Genomic DNA, 26,045 nt, shown 5'->3' on the forward strand with positions numbered 1-26,045 from the left:
GTAAACAGACAATTACCCCCCTTAAATTGCACAACGTTAATCAATTTACCCCCTCCATCAAATTCTTTTGTTAGTCAACATGACGTTTTGCAAATATGTGCAAAATACCCCCGTACTTAAAAATTTATATATTTTTTTCTTATCCTTGACAAATGTGGAAGAGGAGATGAAGAAATATCAATACTACTATAATTCATCCATGGATAAGAAAAAAATATATAAATTTTCAAGTTCGGGGGCATTTTGCACATAAGTGCAAAACTTCAGGGGGTATTTGTAAAACGTCATGCTGACTAACAGAAGAATTTGACGGAGGGGGTAAACTGATTAAAGTTGTACAATTTCAGGAGGAGAATTGAAATTTTGTTAATTCCAGAGCGATAATTGATGAAACTTAAAAGTAATTGCCTATTTACTCAATTTAAATTTGAGACCTATAATTAGTGTTCGGTGCTTGATAAAACGAGTCATCTGCTTTTAAAAATTTGATTCATTTCATTTCATACTGCTCAACTCAGTGTTCCCTCACACAACCGCCAACCTCTGTGACTGTGAGCACTAACCTTTTATCTTTTCTTCTCATTTTCGCTAACTGTCGTCTTCATTGTGTTCAAATAACTTGTTTTATTCTCTTCCTGGCTATTATTTTATCGATATCTTCTTTATTTCCGAATCAATTTCCCACTTCTGCAACATTCATTATCTTACAATTTTGTTCATTGTTCTTTCAGTTTCTCTTTTGAGTAATATTAGAGATAGAATTACTCAACTGTTAGTTAGTTAAGAATTAGTTATATTAATATTTGATGAAGATATTAATGGTCGATATTATATGTACATGCACAAATACCAATGAGGATTGGGTTTAGGATTTACCTCCACCAAAGGGAACCTATGAGAGAGAAAAAAACACACAATTTTTATGATTTTAGTTAGGTTAATGTTTCTAATGGACAAGGCATTTCTAGTTTAAATTGAAATATCTATTGGTAGTTAACTTGCCATCTAGCATGGACACTCCTCAGATTAGGCGTGTCCCGGTGTTCCGGTGTCATACACGTGTTGTGTCCGACACGACACCAATGCTAAATTATGTGATTTTCTTAAATTATTAGCGCTGTCACTATCTGTGTCGTGTCTGGTGTCTATGTCCATATCCGTGCTTCATAGCTTGACATACTAACTGAGCAATACAAGCAATTGCGGGGAGTTGGGTAACTCAACTGATTTGACCTAAGGGATTAGGAGTTGAGGTCATGGGTTCAAACTCAGACGAAGTAGTAAATATTAATCTAACAACTAATTACTAACATTTGTTGTTAAAAAAAACTTAGTAATAGTTGATTTGTGTTGTATATTCATGTTGATTCATTTGTGGTAACATTGTGATTTGTGCTGCAGGTTAATTCATAGAGTTCAAAAGCTGAATTTAGTTTTTCAATAACCGAGACACAACAATACACTTTTTTCTAACAACACATGATTATATCACACCCTTTTACACCTGTTCCTTCTTGTATTACCATTACATGCTCCAAACCTTTTTCCCGTAACAATCACTTTATCAAATCCTATATACCTCCTTTTCTGCTCTTGAGAAATGACAGAACATCAACATTATTATGTCGTGCTAGAAGTGAACGAAGTGAAAATTCGAACAGTTTGGACTTTGATATAGACATCAATGAGGAAGATCAAATACTTGAGAAAGATGATTATGGTGGGTTTTCAGCTCAAGGGATGGAAACAAATGATATTATTGATGTAGATGAAGGACAAGATGATGGTGATGGCAGAAGATATTCAGGTGGAGGACCGTATAAAGGCGGGGATGAGAAGGATTTTGATAGAAATCCAGAATTTGCTGAAATACTTGGTGGTTATCTAGATGATCCGGAAAAGGCACAGTCCAGAGTAAGCAACGTCATCTATTGATAGTTCATACAATGTTTTAAAAATCAGAACCAGTTGAACCGGAAATGTTTTTCTGGTTGATGTGATTTTGGTTGCATCGCAGTCTAGTTGAACTATCTTAGTTATGACAAAATATAAACAATTTTGACTTTTTTCCTTATATTTAAGGATAGTATATCAGATATGCCCTTGATTTTAAATTTGTTTTTATAAGGTTTCCATATAGCGGTTGATTCAATTCAACTGTTTTTTATTTTCTGTATTGTTTTATTTTTTAACTATTTATATGTAATCCGCTTCAACCACGGTTGAACCAATTGAACCATGACCTAGAAGCCTCACCGGTTTGATCTCCGGTCTGCTTTTTAAAACATTGGTTTAATGACTTTAGTCTTACACATCAAGTAGTGGAATCTATCTTCATGAGGGTGTTTTCTTTCGTTTCCATTGTTTTAAGGGTGATGTTTGTTACCTTTAACGTTGTTGAAAATTTAAGAGTAGCAGCTTCAAATTACTTTCCAACTATGATACCAAGATTAAATCTATTGAGCCTGATTGATTTGCAGATGGAAGAGAGACTAAGAAAAAACAGGAACAAAATACTCCACACAAAGACTGGATCAGGAGTACCAATGAAAGTGTCATTTAATAAGTAAGTTCAATTCAACTGTATATACGTATGCTTATATTAAAAAAAAAAAAAAAAAAAACTGTATACATATACGTGACTGAACCATGCAGTTTATATTGTTTGTGCTGATGTAGTTGCATGTTTCTTATCATTAAGTTTCTCTTTCTCTTCTACTGTTAAGTTTACAAGAATGTAGAATTGTACAGTGGAGGAATTGAAGTTATTATTGTTCGTAAATTCACATAGCCAGCAAGATTGGTCATATTTTAATTTCATAATTTCTTTCCCACTGACTAGGAAGTAGGACATAAATACAACGTTGGTGGTGTTGAGAGTTGTAATACCTGTTATTATTTTATTTCCTTGTACTGATTTGTTACTTAGTTTCCTTTTATCAGGACAGATTTTAAGCCATTAGTGTAGCTCTATTATTGGAAAGTAGTAATAAGGAATAGTCTATATAATGTAAATTCATTCTACAATTTTCACCAAAGAATGATGTTTAAGATATTTCCTTTCAACTAACAGTATATCTGCTCTAGTAAGTAATAACAGCCAGAGTAGGAGATGCCTGACAGGACAAGTGACTTGAAAATGTAACATAAACAATTAAATTATTGAATGAGGAATTCAATGTATTTAAGGAACATATGTGATATATTGATTACTCAGGCTTAACTTCTCATGTTTTTTAAGGGTAGAATAGAAATAAGCATTTAAATAGGTTTTAGATTATGATTATCTCAGGTATAACTTCTCAGGCATAATTTCTTCAAGACACATTGAAATAAAACTAGAATGCTAGGATGGTTCAGTTTGAAGCTGTAGGGTTTAGATGTGGAAAGAGGAAAGACAAATAATAAGTACTTTGAATTACGATTATGGTTTGATATGATTAATGATTTATACATATGATAAAGTACCCATAGAGATGTAGTGGGAGACTCTAGAAAATAAAAGAATTCAGATTGCTTATATTCTGCAATCTAAGAACAATAATCATATGGTTTAGGGTTATGACAGTAACTAAAATGATGCTATAGGGGACAAAAGAGTACCTTCCGATTGCTGGTGTTACCAAATCTGCAGCTTTTGCCACGATACTAGTTTCAATTGAAGTTTAGTTTCTACAATTTTACTATTTTAGTTGATGCTCGTTTAATAATCTACACACAGAAAGACTGGTCTTCTGAACCTCATTTCTATTTGCAAGTATAGGTCCATGATTTGTTGATTACAGACCTAAAATCTCTGTATTATTGCATGACCGATTGTACTGTATGAAAGTATCATTGTCCCCTGATTTTGTAGCTCATAACAGTTTTAACTTTTGGCCTATTCTGATCTCTGTCAACAAATGATAACCATGAAAGCTTATACTTCTTAGGTAGGACTCAATACATGATTTTCTATTTCTTCCCACACTCAACAAAATTGTGAACATGGACATCAGTCCGGTGTCACCGATTGTGGATTGTGACTATGCCAGAAAACCGAAAATCCGCCGTACTGCCAATCTTCACAAATTGGCTGTGACCAGTTGTCAAAAAATCCATCACCGCAATCTTCCATGGCCGATATTTGACCTACACTGCATTAGTCTTGCTGAAGATTTCGTGCTCTTTTGAGATCTTTCTGTAGACATGTGTAGTTTGTGTCTGTAAAATCTAATTTCATTTTCCCACTTCTCCCTCAGGTATGTTCCAGGTCCTCAATTACGATTTCGATCTGAAACATGCTGTTAAAGTGAAAGCACTTGATATATTCAAACTACTAATCCCATATTAGGAGGGTGCCATTTGTGTGAGAACACATGGTGAAAATACAAAAGATTTTCCTGTAACTACGGTTGGGCACCAAGAATAAAACCTGGAGCCCTTATATATATGGCTTCTATCCTGGTTCTAGTTGTGTTTTCTAAATATATGCAAGAGACTCTGCCACAATACATGTTTTTTTCAGACGATATAGTTTTAATTAGAGAATTGAGAGAAATAAATAGAAAGTTAGAAATATGGAGACAAGCCTTATGACCTTTTTTTGCATCTAGTTTCAGTGAAGTTTGATGACAAAAACTTTGTTATCTGGTAGTAGCAACAGATTGGGACCATTATTAGGGGTCATCTATTGCACTTATCTGTGGTTTTCCCATAAATATCCATATTGATATTAGAGGTTAGAGTTAGACAGTTTTGTTCTGCTCTTGACTTGGGGAATACAAAAAATGGTGGAAGATCTATATAAGAGCATCGTTAGAATCTTTTCCTTGGAAAGTTAAGATTCAGTAGAAGAACACTTAGCAAAAATAGAGAAGGATAAGAAAGAATAGAATTCTGTATCAGGCAAGAACAGAGAAAGGAAAGTTCAGAAGAGTAACCAATGGATCACTCTCCTTTCACACTGGATTAACCGGTTAACTCAATCATTCACACATGCATTCCTCTTCGTTTAGACTTTAGAGGGTTATTATAGAACTGAAACTAACCGACTCCTAACTGTCTAGTTGACCCCTATTCTGCTTCATTTATAGCAGACCTACGGGGTTCTCTTAGTTTCTGTTGGGGGGGGGGGGGGGGGGGGGGGGCTCATCCTCCTGTCTAACAAGTGTTTACTGATAGTTAAAGCTTTGATTGATTTCTTAGTTTCCATTGGATTTCCTGTATCATCCCAAGAACATTTAGAGGCAGTTCTGGATGGTTTACCATATGACTATGAATGTATAGTGCCTCTGTAATATCTGTAAATAGCCGTTTTGATTCCTACACAGGTGGTAAAATAGATCATTGGTGCTTGCTCATGAAACCAGAATTTAGAATAACAAGAAGGCCTCAACTATGGAATCTTTTCCCATTAATATGGTGCAGAAACAATCCAAAAATAAGTCAACAACTTCATTATTGCATCTGTGTAGTTCAAGTCAGGAACAATTGCATGCTTTTCATAAGTGTATGTTTTCTGAAGCTTCTGGTCAATGAGATTAGTCTCAAGTCATGGTGTCTAGTATGCTAAAAGACTAGTCATGATGCTTAAGTTGGTTACCATACGTTTGGCCATAGTTATGATCAACTTCCTTTTACTTCAAAAACGCCTTATTATCTTGTTCTTCATAAGCATCTTCACAATCATTTCATTCATGTTGGAAGCAGTAGTATCTGATAGACACCCAAGTCTTGAACTCATTGACCAACTTTCATATGGGCCCAATCTGGAAATGTGAGTCCTGTAGTCTCACATGCTGAGTATGAAGAACGACGAGCAGGCTGGGGAATTTTCTGTAGGGATCCGGTTGTGGTTTCCAAGGAGTGTGAGAGGTGTGGGGTACTAATAGTATGAGGGTATCATTGTAGGTGTTAAACGGTTATGAACCATTATGGAGGGAGAGTTCTTTGTTTGTAAAGAGCTTTTCTCTTGGGAATATTTTCTGAAATTGTTCTCCTGGTTTATTTTGGATCCAGAATTCCTGCATAAGGGGAATCCAAATATGTTTATTTCCTTTGCTATGAATAAAATCTCTCATATAGTTCCATTTCTCTTGAGTTTGATATTTTTTTTATCTTATCAAGTTCAAGTTCTTTGTCCTCTATGATTAATCAAATTATTTCCTACAAAGGGCTCCTTCACTGCAGCTCCAGTTTCACATTTGCTAGTTCCTCAACAGCCATCCTGAACGGCGGCTCTTGCTGCACCTTAAAAATTCTTCACACAGCATCATTAGTATGCTGATTCACGTAGCACATCATATTTATCTAATGGCAAAATATAATTAGTAGAAACTGTAAATTTTTAAACCACATGGGAATGTGTTAGTTTATTCTATATCCTAACACAATATGATGCAAGAGAAAAGAACAATGAACTGAAACATAACAATGTATGGATTGATCTCATTGCAGACATGATAATTGCACTCTTAAGAAGATAGAGCCTCCTCACTGAGATAGGAACCTTTCCTTAACCGACCACCCACTATTTCCCTACTTCATACTTCTCACTGTCCTTTGATTCAGTGATCCTCCTCTAAATACCTCATCTCTACATGATTCCCTTACCCACTTGTCGCCATGTAGGTATTCTGTTATTCTCAGTATATTTGCTAGAGACAATTGTTTGTATTCCAAATATCACAGATATATTTTGAATCTAATAGAGATGCTACGCATTTATATTGTAGGTGTTTCTGTTGCATCTAATAGAGATGCCACATCATATTTAAAAAAAATTTACTTTTGATTCCCGAAATGCCTGTCCATGTTCCACATGCTGCAATGATCACATATTCTATTTGCTTTTCTGTCAAAAAGATATTCTGTCTTTCTTACCCCTGATGCTGGCATTTCCAGATTTGATTTTTCAAACTCATATATATGGTTTGAATTTTACAATGCTCCATTGGCAAAAGACATCAACTTAATTTGTGATGTAAGTAACTCCATCCTATGACTTTATTTTGTTGTACATTCTCCACGATGCACACATGCTTCAATTAGGAAGTTTTGTTGAATTTGGATCTTTGCAGGCTATTCGAGCATGGCACATTGTAGGACGACTTGGAGGATGCAATGCCATGAACATGCAAGTAAGTTGTTCTTCTCTTCTGCCATGGAAACCAAATTTCTTTCTCTCTCATTTTTCCTTTCTATTTATAGTGAATTTTTAAAACATAATTGTATTGCTTATAGAACTGGCATAATTTCTACAGCTGTCGCAGTCTGAGATAGAAAAACGACCAAGTTACGATTATATTCAGGGAGCGAATGTAACACCAACTACATTTTACAACATTGGGGATCTTGAGGTTCAAGACAACTTAGCTCGAATATGGTGCAGAACTAATCGCAGATTCCTTCATTCTTAATGCTTTGTTATGCATATTAGTTAATGTAATCTGAAGTGAAAATTCTAATAATTTATTTTTGTGATATAACAGGATAGATATTGGGACTAATGAACCATTGATTCTAGATGTTTTGATAAATGCATTGACACAGATAAGTTCCGAGTACGATCTCCACTTCCTCTGTTTGTTTAATTAACTACTGCAGTTCATTTATTTTCCCTTTCTCTCAATACATGTTTGTATTAATCCAATTAATTGATTTGGCTTTTTGTTTTTTGATAGCTTTGTTGGGATCAAGCAAGTAGTGTTTGGTGGAGAAGAATTTGAGAATTGGAAAGAGGATTTAACATCAGAGGATTCAGGTTATGGTGTTCATAAGATCTAGCCAATTTTCTAGGAATATGGTCAAATGAAGAGTAAATTTTCTAGGCATATGGTCAAATGAAGAGTAAATCATGGTTACAATTGTCATCAAACTTTAGATAAGTTTTATTAGGAGTCATGTCAACAATGTTGTTCATTTGTTAGCAAGAGCGTCATTTTCTTCCATTAGCCATCAAGAGTTTGATCATATCCCATCCAATATTTGTATTGAAACAATTTTTGATGAGTGAAATGAGTGAAATTTATTTCTTTTAAGAAATAACAATTTTCCGGGATATATATTTGAGAATTTTTTTTTCCACCCTTAAAAAAATCGAAAATTATTTTTCTACCCTACTTCTTAAAAAAATTTCAAATACACCCTACTACTTTTCAGATTCCCTGTCATCCTACAATCCTCCCTTGTGGGAATTTTTTTAAATGTCCCACAACCCCCACTTGTGGGTTATTTTTTTTCTTTTTGGTATGATATTAACCTGAATGTTGTAAATCTAAAGATTGATGCCATTCGGTTGTAGTGATTAATTTGGAAATTGTTGTTTTTTTTTTTTTTTGTGGTGGCCAGAGTTTGAACCCTAGACCTTGCATATTTTATGCATTGTTCATACCAATTGAACTAAGCTCAGTAGGACAAGAAAATTGTTTTGTTTGATGTACTTCTATCAATATCAATTTGAATGAATGAATGTATTTTTACTCAAAACAAATAAAAAAAATTTACGGAAAAAAGTAACTTTCTATAATAAAAAAGGTTAAATTGCACTAGAGGTCTTTTAAGTTATTTAATCGGTAATAGTCATTTTGGTCCCTGTGTAACAAGTAGTCACAATGGTCCTTCGATGTATCGAAATTGTAAATAGTTTCTGGTTGTGCATTTCGTTAGTCAAAATAGTCAAATTAATCCCTCAATACTAACATTAATTATTTTTATACAAGGATTGAGACGACAGTAAGTAAGTATTTATAAGGATTGATATGATAATAAGTATGCATATTGAGAGACTAATATGACAATATTAACGAATCATTTTAACTTAAAGGACTATTTTCAATAACATAGTGCACAATCAAGGACTATTTTGAAATTTTGATACATTTAGAAACTATTTTGACTACAACCCTGACACATTCAAGGACCAAAATGATTATTACCCCATTGTTTAATTATAACAAGTTAGCTTTTAAGTATTTTCTAGATCACTTACGTCATTTAAGTTATTTAATTGTAATAAGTTAGTCATTTATGTTTGTTTAATACCTCTTACTATGTCTTTAAGGTTATTTAATTGTAACTTTTAAACGTCTGAGTAACTTACATTCTTAATTTTTTTTTTTAAGAAGCTTACATTTTCAAGATTTGAAGTTCCCCAAACCGTTAAGATAAACAACTTATAAGATCTAAGTGGCACGAAAAAACTTAAAAAACAACTTATAACGGTTAAATAATTTAAAAATCAACTTATCATGATTAATGATTAAATAATTTAAAAAAAATTGTCGCTTCAAAAAAAAAAAAATTTAAAAAACAACATTATTTCTATATATAAAAAAAGGCAAAAATGTCCCCATGAGCTTAGTTCACTTGGTAAGGAATAATGCATATTATATGTAAGGGCCGGGGTTCGAACCCTAAACATCCCACTTGAATACGTTTATGCTGAATTTTTCTAGCCACACAAAAAAAAACATGCAAAATTAGAAAATCAAGGAGGTGTTGATATAACAAACTCATCGTTTCTTGTAAGAAAATGTGTTGAAAATGTATCAAAGTGTGATTGTACGCGCCAACAAGGAGAACGGTAAATATCTCCCACTCAGTTTGCTTTGCACTGACAGTGTGTTCATTCACTCACTCACTTCACTTCATCGAGAGCGAGTTTCTTCTTCTTGTTCTTCTGACTCGAATCTCCATGGATGCTGCTTCAAAGAAGAAGGTTAGGTCTTCTGATTCTCACATTCACGATGACATTGCTTTCTCCATTCTCTCTAAATTACCTCTCAAATCTCTCACACGTTTCACTTGTGCTAACAAATCATGGTCTCTTCTTTTCCAAAACCCTAATTTCATGAACACTCTCCGCACAAATCACGAGAACAAAGCTGAAACGCGTCTCCTCATAAAGGAACATTTACCAGGGTCTCCCATTCAGCAATCTCTTTCCATCCTTTCTGGTGAAAGGTTTGAGAATAGGGTTAATTTGGAATGGCCACTTCCTCTTCAGCAACAAGGTGACAATGCCAATCCATTTCCTTTTACTCCTCCTATTATCATTTTGGGCTCTGCTAGTGTTAATGGCACTCTTTGTCTCTACCAAGGCTTAACAACTGTATTGTGGAACCCTAGTACCTCAGAATTCAAGATCATTCCTCCTAGCATTCAACTGAACGAAAAGATTGAGTTTCATCTTCCTCCTCATGGGTTTGGTTATGACTGTGTTACAGATGATTATAAGGTGATTCGTAAGGTTAGGTATCCCTTCGGCTGTGATTGGGTTTGTTTGCCGGATAAGGATGACCCTTTTTGGGAGAGAGATGTACACCACCTCGACTTGATTAAGGATTTTTGGGAGGAGAAGGGGCTCATTGTCAGGTTGTATGACTATGAACCATTTTGGGAGATATATAACCTGAGGAGTGATTCTTGGAGGAAACTCGATGGGTTTGATGATGTGCCTGATTATTTCCCAGGTATAACGTCTATGGTGAACTTCAATGGATTTTGCCACTGGTTGACCCTAGGACCTGATAATGATATTGTGTCCTTCAACTTTAGCAAAGAGACATTCTTTGCAACTACCTTACCTTCTTCTTCTTCTTCTGATGTAAAACATAGATCACACATGTTTGCCTTGGTGGAGTTAAATGAGTCTCTGTCTGTCATCTATAATTACGAGCCTGATTTTCATATTTGGGTTTTGGGTGAAGTGGGTGTAAATGAATCATGGACCAAGCTCTTTATTGTCGGGCCTTATAATTGTTCGATTGTCTGTCCTATCTCAGTAGGGAACAAGAACAGTATATTCTTCAGGGAACAAGATTCTGAGCTAGGTTGGTTTGATTTAAGCACCCAAAGAGTTGAGGTAATTGGAGTTAACGGAGAGTCATTTTGTTCGCACATGGTAATCTACAAGGAAAATCTTATTCCTTTTCCAAGGAATGAATAATTTCAGCTAGTGATTCATGAATATTGTTGTTAGATTTAGTCTTTAACATCAAGATGAATGTTATGAAGTTGTTTAGAAACTATAGTTTTGTATGTGTGGCAGCTGAACATGTGTCTAATTCCAGAGTTCTATACTCCATAACACTATGTCACTTTGTTTTTTGACATTTGTTTGTATGGAGAAATGAGATATATAACCTACTTGTTCTAGCTATGAGGTTTTCTGAAAAATCGAGACTAGCTGACTTTGAAATATTCATGTTTCGTTTTGAGTATCTTTGTTAGAGTATCAAGGTCAATGAATTTCTCAAGTCTTGCTCTTCATTCTTTTATTTTGGTGCTGATGTGTAATCTTCTGATTTATAATACTGCCTAATAGGAAATATCAATGCAGAAATTGAAAATTTAGAAGGTAGGTATCAATATACTATAATATCCTGATTTTGTATATTAGGAACATCTTCCCAGGTTGGGTTTGGTGAATCCAAGCTCTGATAATGTTTCTATGGCTTTGTTCTTTTATCTTGTTTTGAGGTTGTTTTATTTTGTTTTCCTCTAATGAATGAGTCACTTAACTAATATAAAATAATTGCAAGCTTAATGTTGGAGAAACCGGCATACTCAAGCTTAATATTCATGACTAAGAAGGTTTAGAGGAACATGGTTTAATACAAAAAATTCATCGCTGCCATATCATTGGTTCATTGATAAAGAAAAATTAATGTGTGTATACAAAAGTTAGTAAATTGGTGCATATGTCTGTCTTAATAATTTGCATGACTTTTTTTAGTTATTTATTATATGAATGCTTTTAAATGTTGTGTTCTATTATTGCAATTGTTGAAGATTGTAAATCTAAGACATCATTTGGGATTGGATGAGCCATTAAAATTTGTTGTAGAATATAGTCGTGTTTTAGAGCGCTTTATCTGTGTACCGCTCCTCTGTGTTAGAAACCATAGGTAAAATAAGCATTTGATGAATCTCATAGGTAAAATAAGCATTTGAGCTTGAAAGAAATAGAAACTCAATGGAGTTTATATTGATAGTTGATAAAGATGGTAAATGAGAATTGAGATGCTCTATATGTGGAGCTTTTGTATTTGATTTTTTTTATTGGATTAGAGTACCCTTTAGACTATTTTTGAAAAGAAAATTTAGATCACTGGAAGCACATTTCATACAAAGTAAGCTATGGAAAACCACAAATGTCATTAATGACTTACAATTGAGTTTATTTATAACATACTAAGTGAGAAGTTTTGAACTTAAAATCCATGTCGTGAAAGCCAAAGATTTGACCATATACGTCAATCACAGTAGGTCCTAGAACCCAGTTTCTATATCTGCTTGCAGGTTTGAGGTTTTTGACCATGCAAAGTTTGATGATTGGGTGGAGAAGGGTGTAGTACCAGCCATAGAACCAAGTTTAAAATTTTATGAAGATGTTTTGAATCTGGGGTATAAGGTCATTCTACTTACAGGGCAGAGTGAAAGTCATTGGACTGTTAGTTACTGTTGATAATTTAATAAATGCCGTCTTTTGGGATTGCCACCAGCTCATTTTAAGGTAAGTCCCACAAAGCTTGTTAAGCCTATATGTTTTTGTTTGACCGGTTGTAAAGCCTATATGTTAAATGCTCAAAGATTTGAATATATTTGTGTAATGCTTATGTGATGTAGATGGATTTTGTGTTTTTCTTTGACATATTTTGTTATTGTGTTCAAACAAAATTGTGTACATATATTGCGCAAATTTTACCAGTCCACTCCGTTCTTATCAGTTTTGTTGGTTTGATATCTTTAACCGTGGAAGAGTTGGCGTGTTTCGGTATAGATTAACCTGAAAAAGTGACACAAATATTACCATTTCCCTAATGGTTGAATGGATTTCTCAATTATAAATTTAATGATTTCTGTCAAATGTTTGGTGTCCTAGTATGCTTAATGTTATTTTTGGAGAAGACATGCTATAGTATATAGATATAAAAGTGATGTTGGATGACCCAGAACATTAGGTAAACTCTCTTTTGGCTCATTTTAGGAGGAGCTTGGATAAGATCCCATTGACTCTCTAACCTCCTCTTTTTACTGGCTAGCAGTGTGCTTAGACGAAATCATTTTGATATTGAGTTTCAAGTCAATATAATTGTTTGCAAGGTTAATAAATGAAGTAAAAGTAAAGGCAAAATAAAGCAGGGTGGTACAATGAATAGAACTAGAAGCAATTGAAGGGAGTCCGGTAATGTAAAGACAAAAGAGTAGCAATCATGAAAAAGATTTGAATTTCAGATATTTTAGTGCAGGGCTTAATTCTAGATTAGCTTAAATGAAGGAATGATAGGATGATTGTGTGTTCATAGCAGTGAAAATGTAGTATAGTGCCTGCCTTCCCAAGAGAAGCAAGGTTTAAATAACTTGTATTATCATGCAAGATTCTGCAAAAATAGCGGGAGATGTAAACTTTAGTATTCAAGTTGGTCAGTTGAAAAGCAGAAATATATCAGGTGTTATTTACTATTAAATGGTGCCTCTAAGCTTTAAAAAATTACTACATAGTTATAAGACCTGCGATGGTTATGAAAGAAAAATACCAATTGAGGCCCCAATAAAAAATATATTGAGGAAAAATTGACCTATAGTTAGAGCCTTTGTTGTCAAAAGCGGTCGCTTCAGCCGATATAGCGGAGCGGCGCGGTAAAATTAAGCTAAAATAATTGAAACCATTTCATTCTCCTTTCTTACATTAGCTCCCATTTTCTACTGTGATTAAAGTACTGAAGTAGTGCTGAACGTCCTTCAACCTGAAATGTGTGTGGTTTAACAGCCACTGTCTTCAGTCTAACAATGTGAAATGTCAGCATTGATTTAAGTTTTCTAGATGCATATGTATGGCATGTATACTCCGTATAAAATAAAGTTGTTAGGCTTAAGTTATGAGCTGATTCATCTATTGTAAAAGAAATGAACACAAATGTGGCTGGTCTTGTCGTGCATTTGTCCATTTTCTTAAGCCAATCCTAATGTTGTCTGCTATCATATATGTGATTTGTTGTGTCTGCCAATGCTCTATCCATCTTCATGTAAAGTTTTTGGATAAGGTTATTACTGAATCACCGTTGCTGTCAATGTCGTTGCTATGAAATAATGAAAATTGGAAAATAAATGAAAGAATAAATGTTATGCCTTTATTCTGTAATTACAAATATACTCTAATATTTAAATTCCTCATTTCTTTTCGTAATTTATTTCCATTTTAAGAAATTCATTTTCAGATTTTCTAAATTCCACAATCTTTTCTGCTGTTCTGTCGTGGACATTTTGTCAGCTCTTTATGCATTTGTTGTTGTTCAGAACATTTGTTGAAGTGAACTGAAATGTTGACTGAATTTTGATGGATGAATTTTATTGGTTGGTGGATGCCTGAAAATTTTACTCTATACTTCCTCCGGTCCTTATTATAAGAAACATTTGACTTTCTAGGTTCATTGTGTAAATGATGTATCTAGTCTATATTTATAATGAGATACATTAATTATTCAATGAACCTAAAAAGTCAATTGTTTCTTATATTAAGGACCGGAGGGAGTACGATAATTTGAATCACAGTATCTAGTAGGTCTAGGACCTGATTTTATAATTTAAACCCATCATCTTGCCTAATCATTGATTTGGATTAACCCGCTTTTTTAGCATTCAATGCCTTAAAATCAGAAAATCATGATTCAGTGCATGTTTGAAAATTCGTTGGAGAGACCTCAAACATACATTTGAAGTATCTCCAACAGGTTTCCAAAACCATTGGCTTTTGATTAACAATCACTAACTACATCAAAATCCACTTGTAATCTGGAGTCTTGATAATTTGACTATTTTAGCACTAGTAAATTTTGGTATGCCTAGTTGTAAACATCATCATTGGATTAACCGGTTACAACTCAATCATTCACACATGCCTTCCTCTTCGTTTAGACTTTAGAGGGTTATTGTAGAACTGAAACTAACAGACTCCTAACTGTCTAGTTGACCCCTATTCTGCTTCATTTATATTAGACCTACGGGGTTCTCTTAGTTTCTGTGGGGGGCTCATCCTCTTGTCTAACAAGTGTCTACTGATAGTTAAAGCTTTGATTGATTTCTTAGTGTCCATTGGATTTCCTGTATCATCACAAGAACATTTAGAGGCAGTTCTGGATGGTTTACCATATGACTATGAATGTATAGTGCCTCTGTAACATCTGTAAATAGCCATTTTGATCCCTACCCTGGTGGTAAAATAGATCATTAGTGCTTGCTCATGAAGCCAGAATTTAGAATAACAAGAAAGAAGGCCTCAACTGTGGAATATTTTCCCATTAATATGGTGCGGAAACAATCCAAAACTAAGTCAACAACTTCATTATTGCATCTGTGTAGTTTAAGTCAGGAACAATTGCATGCTTTTCATGAGTGTATGTTTTCTTAAGCTTCTGGTCAACGAAATTAGTCTCAAGGCATGGTGTCTAGTATGCTAAAAGACCAGTCATGAAAATCATGATGCTTAAGTTGGTTACCATACTTTTGGCCATAACTATGATCAACTTCCTTTTACTACAAATACGCCTTATTATCTTGTTCTTCATAAGCGTCTTCACAATCATTTCATTCATGTTGGAAGCAGGAGTATCTGATAGACATCCAAGTCTTGAACTCATTGACCAACTTTCATATGGGCCCAATCTGGAAATATGAGTCCTATTGTCTCACATGCTGAGTATGAAGAATAACGGGCAGGCTGGGGAATTTTCTGTTGGGAGCTGGTTGTCGGTTACAAGGAATGTGAGAGGTGTGGGGTACTAATAGTATGAGGGTATCATTGTCGGTGTTAAACATAGGTTATGAACCATTATGGAGGGAGAGTTCTTGTTTGCGAAGAGCTTTTCTCTTGGGAATATTTTCTGAGATTGTTCTCCTGGTTTATTTTGGATCCAGAATTCCTGCATAAGGGGAATCCAAATATGTTTATTTCCTTTGCTATGAATACAATCTCTCATGTAGTTCCATTTCTCTTGAGAAGAGCTTTTCTCTTGGGAATATTTTCTGAGATTGTTCTCCTGGTTTATTTTGGATCCAGAATTCCTGCATAAGGGGAATCCAAATATGTTTATTTCCTTTGCTATGAATACAATCTCTCATGTAGTTCCATTTCTCTTGAGTTTGATATTTTTTATCTTATCAAGTTCAAGTTCTTTGTCCTCTATGATTAGTCAAATTATTTCCTACAAAGGGCTCCTTCACTGCAGCTCCAGTTTCATATTTGCCAGTTCCTCAACAGCCATTCTGAATGGCGGCTCTTGCTGCGCTTTAAAAATTCTTCACACAGCATCATAAGTATGCTGATTTGCATGCCACATCATATCATATTTATCTAATAGCCAAATAGAATCAGTAGAAACTGTATATATTTTTACACCACAAGAATGTGTTAGTTTATTTCTATATCCTAACATGATATGATGCAAAAGAAAAGAACAATGAACTGAACCATAACAATGTACGGATTGTTCTCCTTGCAGAAATGATAATTGTACTCTCAAGAAGATAGGAACCTCTCCTTAATCGAGCAGTGAGAACCATAATTTCCCTACTTCACACTTCTCGCTGTCCTTTGGTTCGGTATTTCAGTTACCCTCCTCTAAATACCTCATCTCTCCATGATTTCCATATCCCTTACCAACTTACTTGTTTCCATGTAGGCATTCTGTTGTTCTCCTTCCTCTCTAATCCCCCTCGCGTAACATATTTCCTTCTCTCATTCACACAAGTCTACACCCTTGGTCCCCCTTCCATTTCCCTGCCCCTTTTTACCTTTTTTACAACACATGCAGAACGTGCCTATCATTCTCCAACACAGCCCCGTGTTTGAATATGTCACCCACAAATCTTTCACTTGTATCATCAATTACCGAAGATCTAGTCGGTGTTAGTATATTTGCTAGAGATAATTGTGTGTATTCCAAATATCACATATATTTTGTATCTAATAGAGATGCTATACGTTTACAATGTAAGTGTTGCTGTTGCATACAATTAACCAGCCAGACTTTTTTCACAGTCTCAGATAGAAAAACGACTAAGTTACGATTATATTCAGGGAGCGAGTGTAACACCAACAACCTTTTACAACATTGGGGATCTTGAGGTTCAAGACAACTTGGCTTGAATATGGTGCAGAACTAATCACATATTCCTTCATTCTTAATGCTTTGTCATACATATTAGTTAATGTAAACTGAAGTGAAAATTCTAATAATTTCTTCTTGTGATATAACAGGATAGATATTGGGACTAATGAACCATTGATTCTAGATGTTTTGATAAATGCATTGACACAGATAAGTTCTGAGTACGATCTCTACTTTCTCTGTTTGTTTAATTAACTACTGCAGTTCATTTATTTTCCCTTTCTTTCTCATTACACGTTTGTATTAATCCAATTAGTTGATTTGGCTTTTTGTTTTCTGATAGCGTTGTTGGGATCAAGCAAGTAGTGTTTGATGGAGAAGAATTTGAGAATTGGAAAGAGGATTTAACATCAGAGGATTCAGGTTATGGTGTTCATAAGATCTAGCCAATTTTCCAGGAATATGGTCAAATGAAGAGTAAATTTTCTAGGCATATGGTCAAATGAAGAGTAAATCATGGTTACAATTGTCATCAAACTTTAGATAAATTTTATTAGGAGACAAGTCAACAATGTTGCTCATTTGTTAGCAAGAGCGTCACAGTCTTTCATTAGCCATCAAGAGTTTGATCATATCCCATCATGTATTTGTATTGAAACAATTTTGATGAATGAAATGAGTTAAATTTATTTCTTTAAGAAAAAACTAAATTCTCTTGGATGTATATTTGATTATTTCGCAGCAGGTACTAAAATGCTTATGGAATTTGTGGAGATTCACAACTCCACTAGCATGTGTCTATTAACTGACAAAAATTAATTTTGAATGAATGTTTCAGTTAAAAGTGTGTCTAATTTAAAGTTGTTTATCTATTGACAGACATCTGTAAAACTGAGTTGAATAATAAATTTGAGCCAAATTTACTTAATTTCCGGCCGAACTCTAAATTACTAGGCCCCTTCCAGAAACAAGGATTAACACCATTTATTTTTAATATCTTTATTATTGGGTTTCTGAAGCAATAAATTCAATATTAGTTCGATTAAATTTAAAATATTCACTTGAAGAAATATTTTGAAATAGTCAATCGGTTGTAGGTGTAGAATATGTTACATTGATCACATTCTTGCTATTTATGAAGATGGTTGGTGGATAGTATGAATTGTTGGTCTCATGGTTTGACAATGTAGTTTGGTGTGGAATATTTGGAATTATTGTCTTGGGTATTTAGACCAATCTATTACTCTATTTTTGTCTTGTCTTGAGAGGTTTATCTGAAGAGAGAAAAATGAAAATTGATGTATTGAATATTTTAATCATTAAATTATTACTTTATTTTTCCTATCCAAATAGACCTCATGTACTTGAGAGATCCAAACTCAGAGTATTAAGCCTTGTTTTGATGCTTGTCTATTTTTTTTTGTAATTTGAGTTTGGTTTTATAGCTTTATGACTGTAATTTTCATCCTTGCTCACTTTTGAGTGTGTTATAGTAATTAATACAATTATTTTGCCTTTTGGAAAAAGAATCTGATGGCCTAATATAACAGTAATGTTTTTTTTTTTTTTACCCAAAATATAATTGTTGAAACTGGTTGTTTATATTTTATTTTTTTACTAGCAAAGCAAAATATTTTGGTCATAACTGATGGCATTGATCATAGTTTAATTTTAAGAAAGGCTAACGAGTGTCCTGAAGTATTTTTTAAAGACGTTTAATAGTAAGTTTTTAACCAATTGCAGTTATTACAATTATAAGACTATCTCATATCTCCTTAAAAAAAAAATACTATCTCATAGTATCATTTTTTATAAGAGACAATTGAATTAACAAAAATTGATGTATTGATTCAAAATTTGGACCAAATAATCAACTTTTGTTGACTTAAATGTTTTTTTATAAATAGAATCGGAGAGTATAAATCAGAAAGTATCACTAAAATCTTAAAGGCAAAGAGTTGTTTTTTTTAATCTTAGTGAAATTTATTATTATTTTTCTTCCTTTATTTTCACATTAAAAGGGACTTGAAGCTAAATCTGCTAGCTGTAGTTGAATATTCCTTAAACAATTGTCTCAAAAGACCGTCGCATCAAATTTCCAATTTAATTTTCAAGACATTTATGGCACCAAACGACCAATTCAGAATACAATGAAGTTTGTTTTGGCATATCACAAGATCTAAACGTCTTCTAGAGCATTTTATCTTATGCATTTTATTGAGGTTCAATGTATTTGTAAAGACGCGGAGCCAAAAGTTTGGTCTAGTGGTAAAGCAAATTCAAAAATTATTGGTTCGAGCCCCAATAGTGTTTTAAGAGGGAGATAAATACAAAATGTCAAAATGGCTTATAATAAAATACGAGAAAATATTTGTCTTGATTTCAGTGTTAAATGTTTTTCGGGATTGTATTAAACAATTCAAATGTCATGTTCTAATTTTAAAAATTAAACCTTCATAAAAAAAGCACAAAATATTTTTTTTTCGCTACGTTTCAAAATACATGTCGCATACACTATTTACATGATTTACTTTGACCATATTTTTTAACTAGTATATAGATACAAATGTTAGCGTGTAAGATGTTCGATTTATCTCGATAAGTATTTTCAAAATATTACGATTTTATAATTTTTTGCTTTAAATGATTAAAAATATTAATGATCGAAGTTATGTATTGACATGTGTGAAGTAGTTGATTGCCACATGTATTTTGAAATAGAGGAGGTGATCTATAACATCAAAATACAATTTCAAGCTAACATCAATCTTCTAGTTAATTAAAAAACCGACATTTTTTGAAGAAAAAAAAATCATCAACTTACATAATATATATGTTAAAAAAATTTAACTCCGTTACTTCAAGGTCATGTGTTAAAGATCTTGTTGCACTTGTTTGTTGCGCTTTTACATGACCGCCCGGGTGTGTTTTTACATATTCATGAGCTTTTTGGTCAAAAAATACTCATGAGCTTTGATGGAGAGTCATGAACAACTTTATTAGTGTATGCTTAATTATCATATCATTTGGTTGATAGTGTATGTTGGGGAGGAGGGTGGCTGCGTATGATGATGCATGGGTTGCTCCAAAAAAAATCTTTTTTTAAATGCTGCAACATATAAGTAAAAGTAAAAGCTGCTTCCCTCACTATGGTTTCTTTTAGTTTTAGGGTTTGTCTAACATGTGCAATATTGCACATGTTAAGGAAACTAAAAGTAGTAACTTTTCATTGAAAACCAACAATTAATTATTAAAAACTTACATATTTAATATAAATGTACAAGTTCCAAGTCAAAATTACTATTTTAAACTTCTTATCATGTGCTTTGACTATTTTAAACTTCTTATCATGTGCAAATTTGCACATGATAGAAAAACCCTTAGTTTTATATGCACGGAGTTTGCTTAATAAATAAATAAAGTCTCATAAATTTTCTCCCAAAAAAAAGGTCTAATAAATTTTAAACTTGAGTTATTCTTGGCCAAAACTCAATGGTTGGGTGGATAAAGTTGGGACTAAAGAATAAAAGTTTGAAATTTTGAGTTTAAATTCAAATAATGAATAAAATATTAACCAAACGACTAACTACTAACATTTATCATTTTTTTTTTACCAAAACTACTAATTTTTATGAATAAAATTTGTCAGAAATAATATTTATCATAAAAAAAAAATCTTAATCGATTAAAATAATGAAGTACATGAGAAATTATATCTGTACAATCATTTTGTGATAACTTTTTGACAACTTTCTATATCATACTCACGTTATGCTCTTATTCTCTCTCTTCTTCTTCAAAAAAAAATGTTCTTATTCTCTCTCTTCTTTTGTCTCTCTTCATTGTTTTTGACCAATAAAAAGGAGTAAAAAGGAAGTTATCACAATAGTTGTCACAAATGGTTGTTCAAATATCACAGTTCATAATTTGGTTTTTCTATCATGTGCAAATTTGTACTCCCTCCGGTCCTTATTATAAGAAACAATTGACTTTTTTTGTTCATAAAATAATTAATGTATCTTGTTATAAATATGGACTAGATACATCACTTACACAATGAACCTAAAAAGTCAACTTTTTCTTATAATAAGGACCGGAGGGAGTACATGTTAAGAAGTTTAAAATAGAAATTTTGTATTGAAACTTGTACATTTAATATTAAATATAAAACTTTTGAATAAATAATTGTTGTTTTCCAATAAAAAGTTTACTATTAGTTGTTTGGAAATGCTAACTTATACCCTTAGGACACAAGATACACGATAAATATCTTAAAATAGAATTAAATAATAAATGTTGCATTGAAAAGATAAGTTTTTAAGATTTTAAGGTTATGAATGCATAATTTTCAAAGTTAAATTTTTGCATTTAATTTTTTATTTTCTGCCCTTAGGACACATATTAGCAAGACCCTTAGTTATTTTAACATGTGCTATGTTGCACATGTTACACAAACCCTTCATAATTTTATAAGTCTAGGTTTGACCAAAATTGTTAACCGGTCAATAAAATCTTCTTGGTGGTTTGACCAAAATTGTTAACCGGTCAATACAATCTTCTTGGTTTGTGTTGTGGATCGATAAATCGTATTCCCTCCGTTTCAAAATGAGTGTCGCTTTAGCCAAAAAAAATTGTTTTAAAATGAATGTCACTTTCAGTTTCCAACGCAATAATAACTTTTTCTTTTCAATTCTACCCTCCAATTAATACTATGCACACTACTTCCAAAGTATTACTTTTAAAACTAACCAATAGTTAATAATGATAATTTGGTAAAATAATCATTCTTTTTCTTTTAATCATTGCATTTATTAATACGTGTGTAAACACTTAAAACGACACTCATTTTGGAACGGAGAGAGTATATTCAAACCAAACTAATTCAATGATGAACTTCTTTTTTTGACGTTCAATGATGAACATAGTAGCGCTTAGTTCATGTCCATGATTAAAAAAAAGTAGTAGTTCATGTCAGGTCATTTAGTCATGGGTCAATAAACCATAAGTAGAATATTCCAAGTAAACTACTAAAGTATGAGTCAATAAACAAATAGTAGTTCATGTCGGGTCATTTAGTCATGGGTCAATAAACAATAAGTAGAATATTCCAAGTAAACTACTAAAGAATGAGTAGTTCAAATTAAATGGCTGTTCTTATTCAACAAAATCAAACTGCACATAATTTAAAGTTAACTCATAAAATTATATTTGATCTACCAAGAAACCACTTAACATCATATATAAATAGACATATTGAGCTCCTCTTGAAACTCACTTGTATTGAACAGGTTCAATAGTTCATAGTTGTCACATTTTTTTTCCTACATCACATATTTCTCTGTTTCTGTTCCACTATATCAAAAAAATGGACATGTTACAAAGTTCCACACTTTCCTACCTAGTAATAATTTTCACTTTCTCTATGCTTCTCCTTATCAAATTTCTTATTCCAACAAACAAAACCAACCAAAAAAACCACTCTAAGCTTCCACCAGGTCCTTCACCACTTCCCATAATAGGAAACCTTCTAAAACTAGGCAACAAACCACATCATTCTTTGGCAAACCTTTCAAACATTCATGGTCCAATAATGACACTAAAGTTAGGCCAAGTAACAACCATTGTAATATCCTCAGCAGACATAGCAAAAGAAGTTCTACAAACACATGACACCTTACTATCAAACCGGACTGTCCCGGACGCACTCTCCGTTCTCAACCATGATCAATATAGTTTGTCATTTATGCGTGTTTCCCCACGTTGGCGCGACCTTAGAAAAATTTGCAATAACCAGTTGTTTTCAAACAAAACTCTCGATTCGAGCCAGGCGCTAAGGCGGAGGAAATTACAAGACCTCTTAGATGACATCAAAAAGTGTAGCGAAATTGAGGAAGCTGTCGATATTGGAAGAGTTGCTTTCATGACGACGATTAATTTGTTGTCGAATACTTTTTTCTCGGCAGATTTTGTGCATTCTGCTGAGGAAGCTGGAGAGTATAAGGAGATTGTTGTGAGTATATTGAAGGAAGTTGGAGCACCGAATTTGTCGGATTTTTTTCCTATGTTGACGGTTTTTGATTTGCAAGGTATTAGAAGGCGTTCTGTTGTTTCTGTTAAGAAGGTTTTGAGTATTTTCAGGAGATTTGTCGGGGAAAGGTTGAAGTTGAGGGAAGGTACTGGTTCTATTGAGAATGATGATGTTCTAGATGCTTTGCTCAATATTTCTTTGGATGATGGGAAGATTGAGATGGATAAAGATGAGATTGAACATTTATTGCTGGTATGTTTTCTCTGATTCCTTCTCTATTTAAGTTTTTTAATCTTTGCTATCTAATTCTGTTTATTTTAATATATTAGATTTAATTTATGGGTCATGTTAACCGGTGCCCCGGGGCACTGGTTAAAGATACCAAAAAAGGAAGTTATTACCATAAAAAAAAACTTTTTTGACTTTTATAAATTAATTACATAATTTCAATGCATTAACTACTATATAATTTCCTTTTTAGTATCATTAATCACTGTCTTAAGAGCACCGGCTAGCATTTCCCTTAATATATATACACCGTGCATCAATCATGACCACAAGATCACTGAAATATTTGACTTTAACCATAACCATTTTTAAAATCACACATGAGTGGTTGAGTGGTTGTGATTTCTAGACAATATAACTTTTTTTTAGTGGCATAGTATGAAAATGAATCCCTAATATATTTAGCGGTAGACCACTTCCACCATAGACTAGTACTTAAAAATTGACTAAAACATCAACGATATGCATATTTCTTTTGAAACGAATATTCACACTTATATTTATTTTTGATACCGAGAAAGTCACCCGATCAGTACCGGTTTGTTACAAACAAATGTGAGCTGAGTTTTGATGAACACATATTTGGTTTTGATTGGTTTTTTCAAATTACATCTAGGCCATTGTCTCAGTTACACCAAGGACACCCTTAAAGTTTTAATTTTTGAGAGCCAATGTATGTCATCTTTGCTAGAAATTCAAATGAATTTAAGTATTGATTCAAGGTAGACCGCCTTTCAAAATGCCCATAGTTTTTTTTTTTTGAAAGAAAAAAAAATGCCCATAGTTGAACTTGCATATATTTAAATATTAGTAATTGGATAGAGTCTTACAATTTCAAAGACCAAATTAGATATTAATTCAAAATTCTCTACTCTAAACTTTGTACTAAATAATTTTGGGATGTATACCAGAACATATTTGTTGCAGGAACAGACACAACAACATACACACTAGAATGGGCAATGGCAGAGTTAATGCACAATCCAGAAATCATGTCAAAAGTACAAAAAGAACTTGAACAAGTTGTTGGCAAAGGTATTCCAATACAAGAAACAGACATAGCTAAGTTACCATACATGCAAGCAGTTATAAAAGAAACATTTCGTTTACATCCACCAGTTCCCTTGTTATTACCTCGCAAAGCAGAAACTGATGTTGAAATTGGTGACTACATTATTCCAAAAGATGCACAAGTGTTGGTTAATGCATGGGTGATTGGTAGAGACCCAAATAAATGGGATAATGCTAATGTTTTTGTACCAGAAAGATTTTTGGACAGTGAAATTGATGTTAAAGGACATCATTTTGAGCTTATTCCATTTGGGTCTGGTAGAAGAATTTGTCCTGGTTTACCTTTGGCTATTAGAATGTTGCCTATGATGTTGGGATCTTTGGTTAATTGCTTTGATTGGAAACTTGAAAATGGATTGAACATTGATGATTTGAATAAAGAAGATGAATATGGGATTACTTTGGAAAAATCTCAACCTGTGAGAATTGTTCCAATCAAATTGACTATACAATAATCTACCATATATGCATGATTCTCTCCCACAATGTAGCCGTAGAGCAAAAAAAAAAATCGTGTAGAAAAGTGCTATCTCATGCAATGGTATATTGAGTTAGTTAAAAAATATTTTACTGCACCACTACACTCTGAGGGAGGATTTGAGTCCTATACGCACATGTTATACACATGTGTGTTAGTTCTAATAAAATAAACAATTAGGGTAAAATGTAAGTGTTATACAGTGTTTTATTTACTTTGTCTACTTTTGTTGAAAATTGTAATACCCCTTATTGTGACATTTTTGTCTTAGTGTTGTAAGTGTCCTAGGTGATGTTAAGACAATATAAATAAACAATTTCCGTAGTACAATTTAGAATTCAATGGAATATATGAAAACTATAAAAGAATATGGATGGATGTCTTTGGCTCTTTGTTAGCAAGTGGACAACCATTATTGACTTGTAGCCTTACAAATTTGACAATTAAGTTTTGTTTGTATTGAATGATAGCTCTACAATTTCTATACATTCAATTTAGATAAATATGTCCTAAGCTTAAATCTTGAATAACTATGAGGGTATCAATATGAAAACAACATGGTCTAAATCAAACCTTAGATAAAGCTAAATACAGTCGCCAAGCTTCTCATTCGGGGATAAAAAGAATAGACCCACACCATTTAGTTTTGGCTTGGATAAAATTGACTAAAAATGCTATTAAAATTAAGTAGGGACTAAACTTACAAGGTCACTATTTTATATGGACTAGAAACATAATTAACCCTATGGTCTATAATCCAATCTCCAGGATTCTAAGTTTTATTCTGATGGTAATTAAATAAGGGAAATATTAACGAGTGTCTCCGGGGCACTTTTTAAGCACCCAAAATAGAAAGATTTTATGAAAGTTTATACATATATTGTATTGAAAATTGAAGTCTTTAATTTTTTTAAATAATAATTTCTTAATTAGAAATGTTTAAAGAGTGTCCCACATACACTTATTAATAAGATCCATTAAATAATGCATATTAATTACACCCATCAAACCTTGACATTTTCCCACCCTTCTTGCGTTCAATAAAACCACACTTCATTGTCATGGAGACTACCATTTTTCCAGCACT

The 26,045-nt window shown here is 33.1% G+C and overlaps 3 protein-coding genes and 1 long non-coding RNA gene across 4 annotated transcripts; all 4 read left to right on the plus strand.

Annotated features, from left to right (window-relative positions):
• The first annotated feature begins 487 nt into the window (after positions 1-487).
• Positions 488-8,025, plus strand: LOC146898730 (oxidoreductase/transition metal ion-binding protein (DUF3531)). Its single transcript, XM_085739060.1, has 8 exons — positions 488-551; positions 1,402-1,914; positions 2,481-2,566; positions 6,886-6,964; positions 7,062-7,121; positions 7,245-7,366; positions 7,473-7,544; positions 7,665-8,025. Exons 2-8 carry the CDS (start codon positions 1,480-1,482, stop codon positions 7,765-7,767), a joined length of 957 nt encoding a protein of 318 aa, XP_085595186.1. The 5' UTR covers positions 488-551; positions 1,402-1,479; the 3' UTR covers positions 7,768-8,025.
• A 1,471-nt stretch (positions 8,026-9,496) lies between these two features.
• On the plus strand, positions 9,497-11,261 carry LOC146898731 (F-box/kelch-repeat protein At3g06240-like). The gene has a single exon (XM_085739059.1). It carries the CDS (start codon positions 9,677-9,679, stop codon positions 10,928-10,930), a length of 1,254 nt encoding a protein of 417 aa, XP_085595185.1. The 5' UTR covers positions 9,497-9,676; the 3' UTR covers positions 10,931-11,261.
• A 5,648-nt stretch (positions 11,262-16,909) lies between these two features.
• Positions 16,910-17,496, plus strand: LOC146898732 (uncharacterized). Its single transcript, XR_015024099.1, has 3 exons — positions 16,910-17,136; positions 17,243-17,314; positions 17,437-17,496. It is a non-coding gene; the product is annotated as an uncharacterized LOC146898732 (long non-coding RNA).
• Positions 17,497-22,366: 4,870 nt separating this feature from the next.
• On the plus strand, positions 22,367-25,422 carry LOC146898733 (geraniol 8-hydroxylase-like). Its single transcript, XM_085739058.1, has 2 exons — positions 22,367-23,373; positions 24,321-25,422. Exons 1-2 carry the CDS (start codon positions 22,459-22,461, stop codon positions 24,933-24,935), a joined length of 1,530 nt encoding a protein of 509 aa, XP_085595184.1. The 5' UTR covers positions 22,367-22,458; the 3' UTR covers positions 24,936-25,422.
• Positions 25,423-26,045: the final 623 nt, after the last annotated feature.

This window comes from Medicago sativa, chromosome 8 (assembly GCF_051527215.1).
Source record: "Medicago sativa cultivar Bolivia chromosome 8, Bolivia_mono, whole genome shotgun sequence".
NCBI classification, from domain to species: domain Eukaryota; kingdom Viridiplantae; phylum Streptophyta; class Magnoliopsida; order Fabales; family Fabaceae; genus Medicago; species Medicago sativa.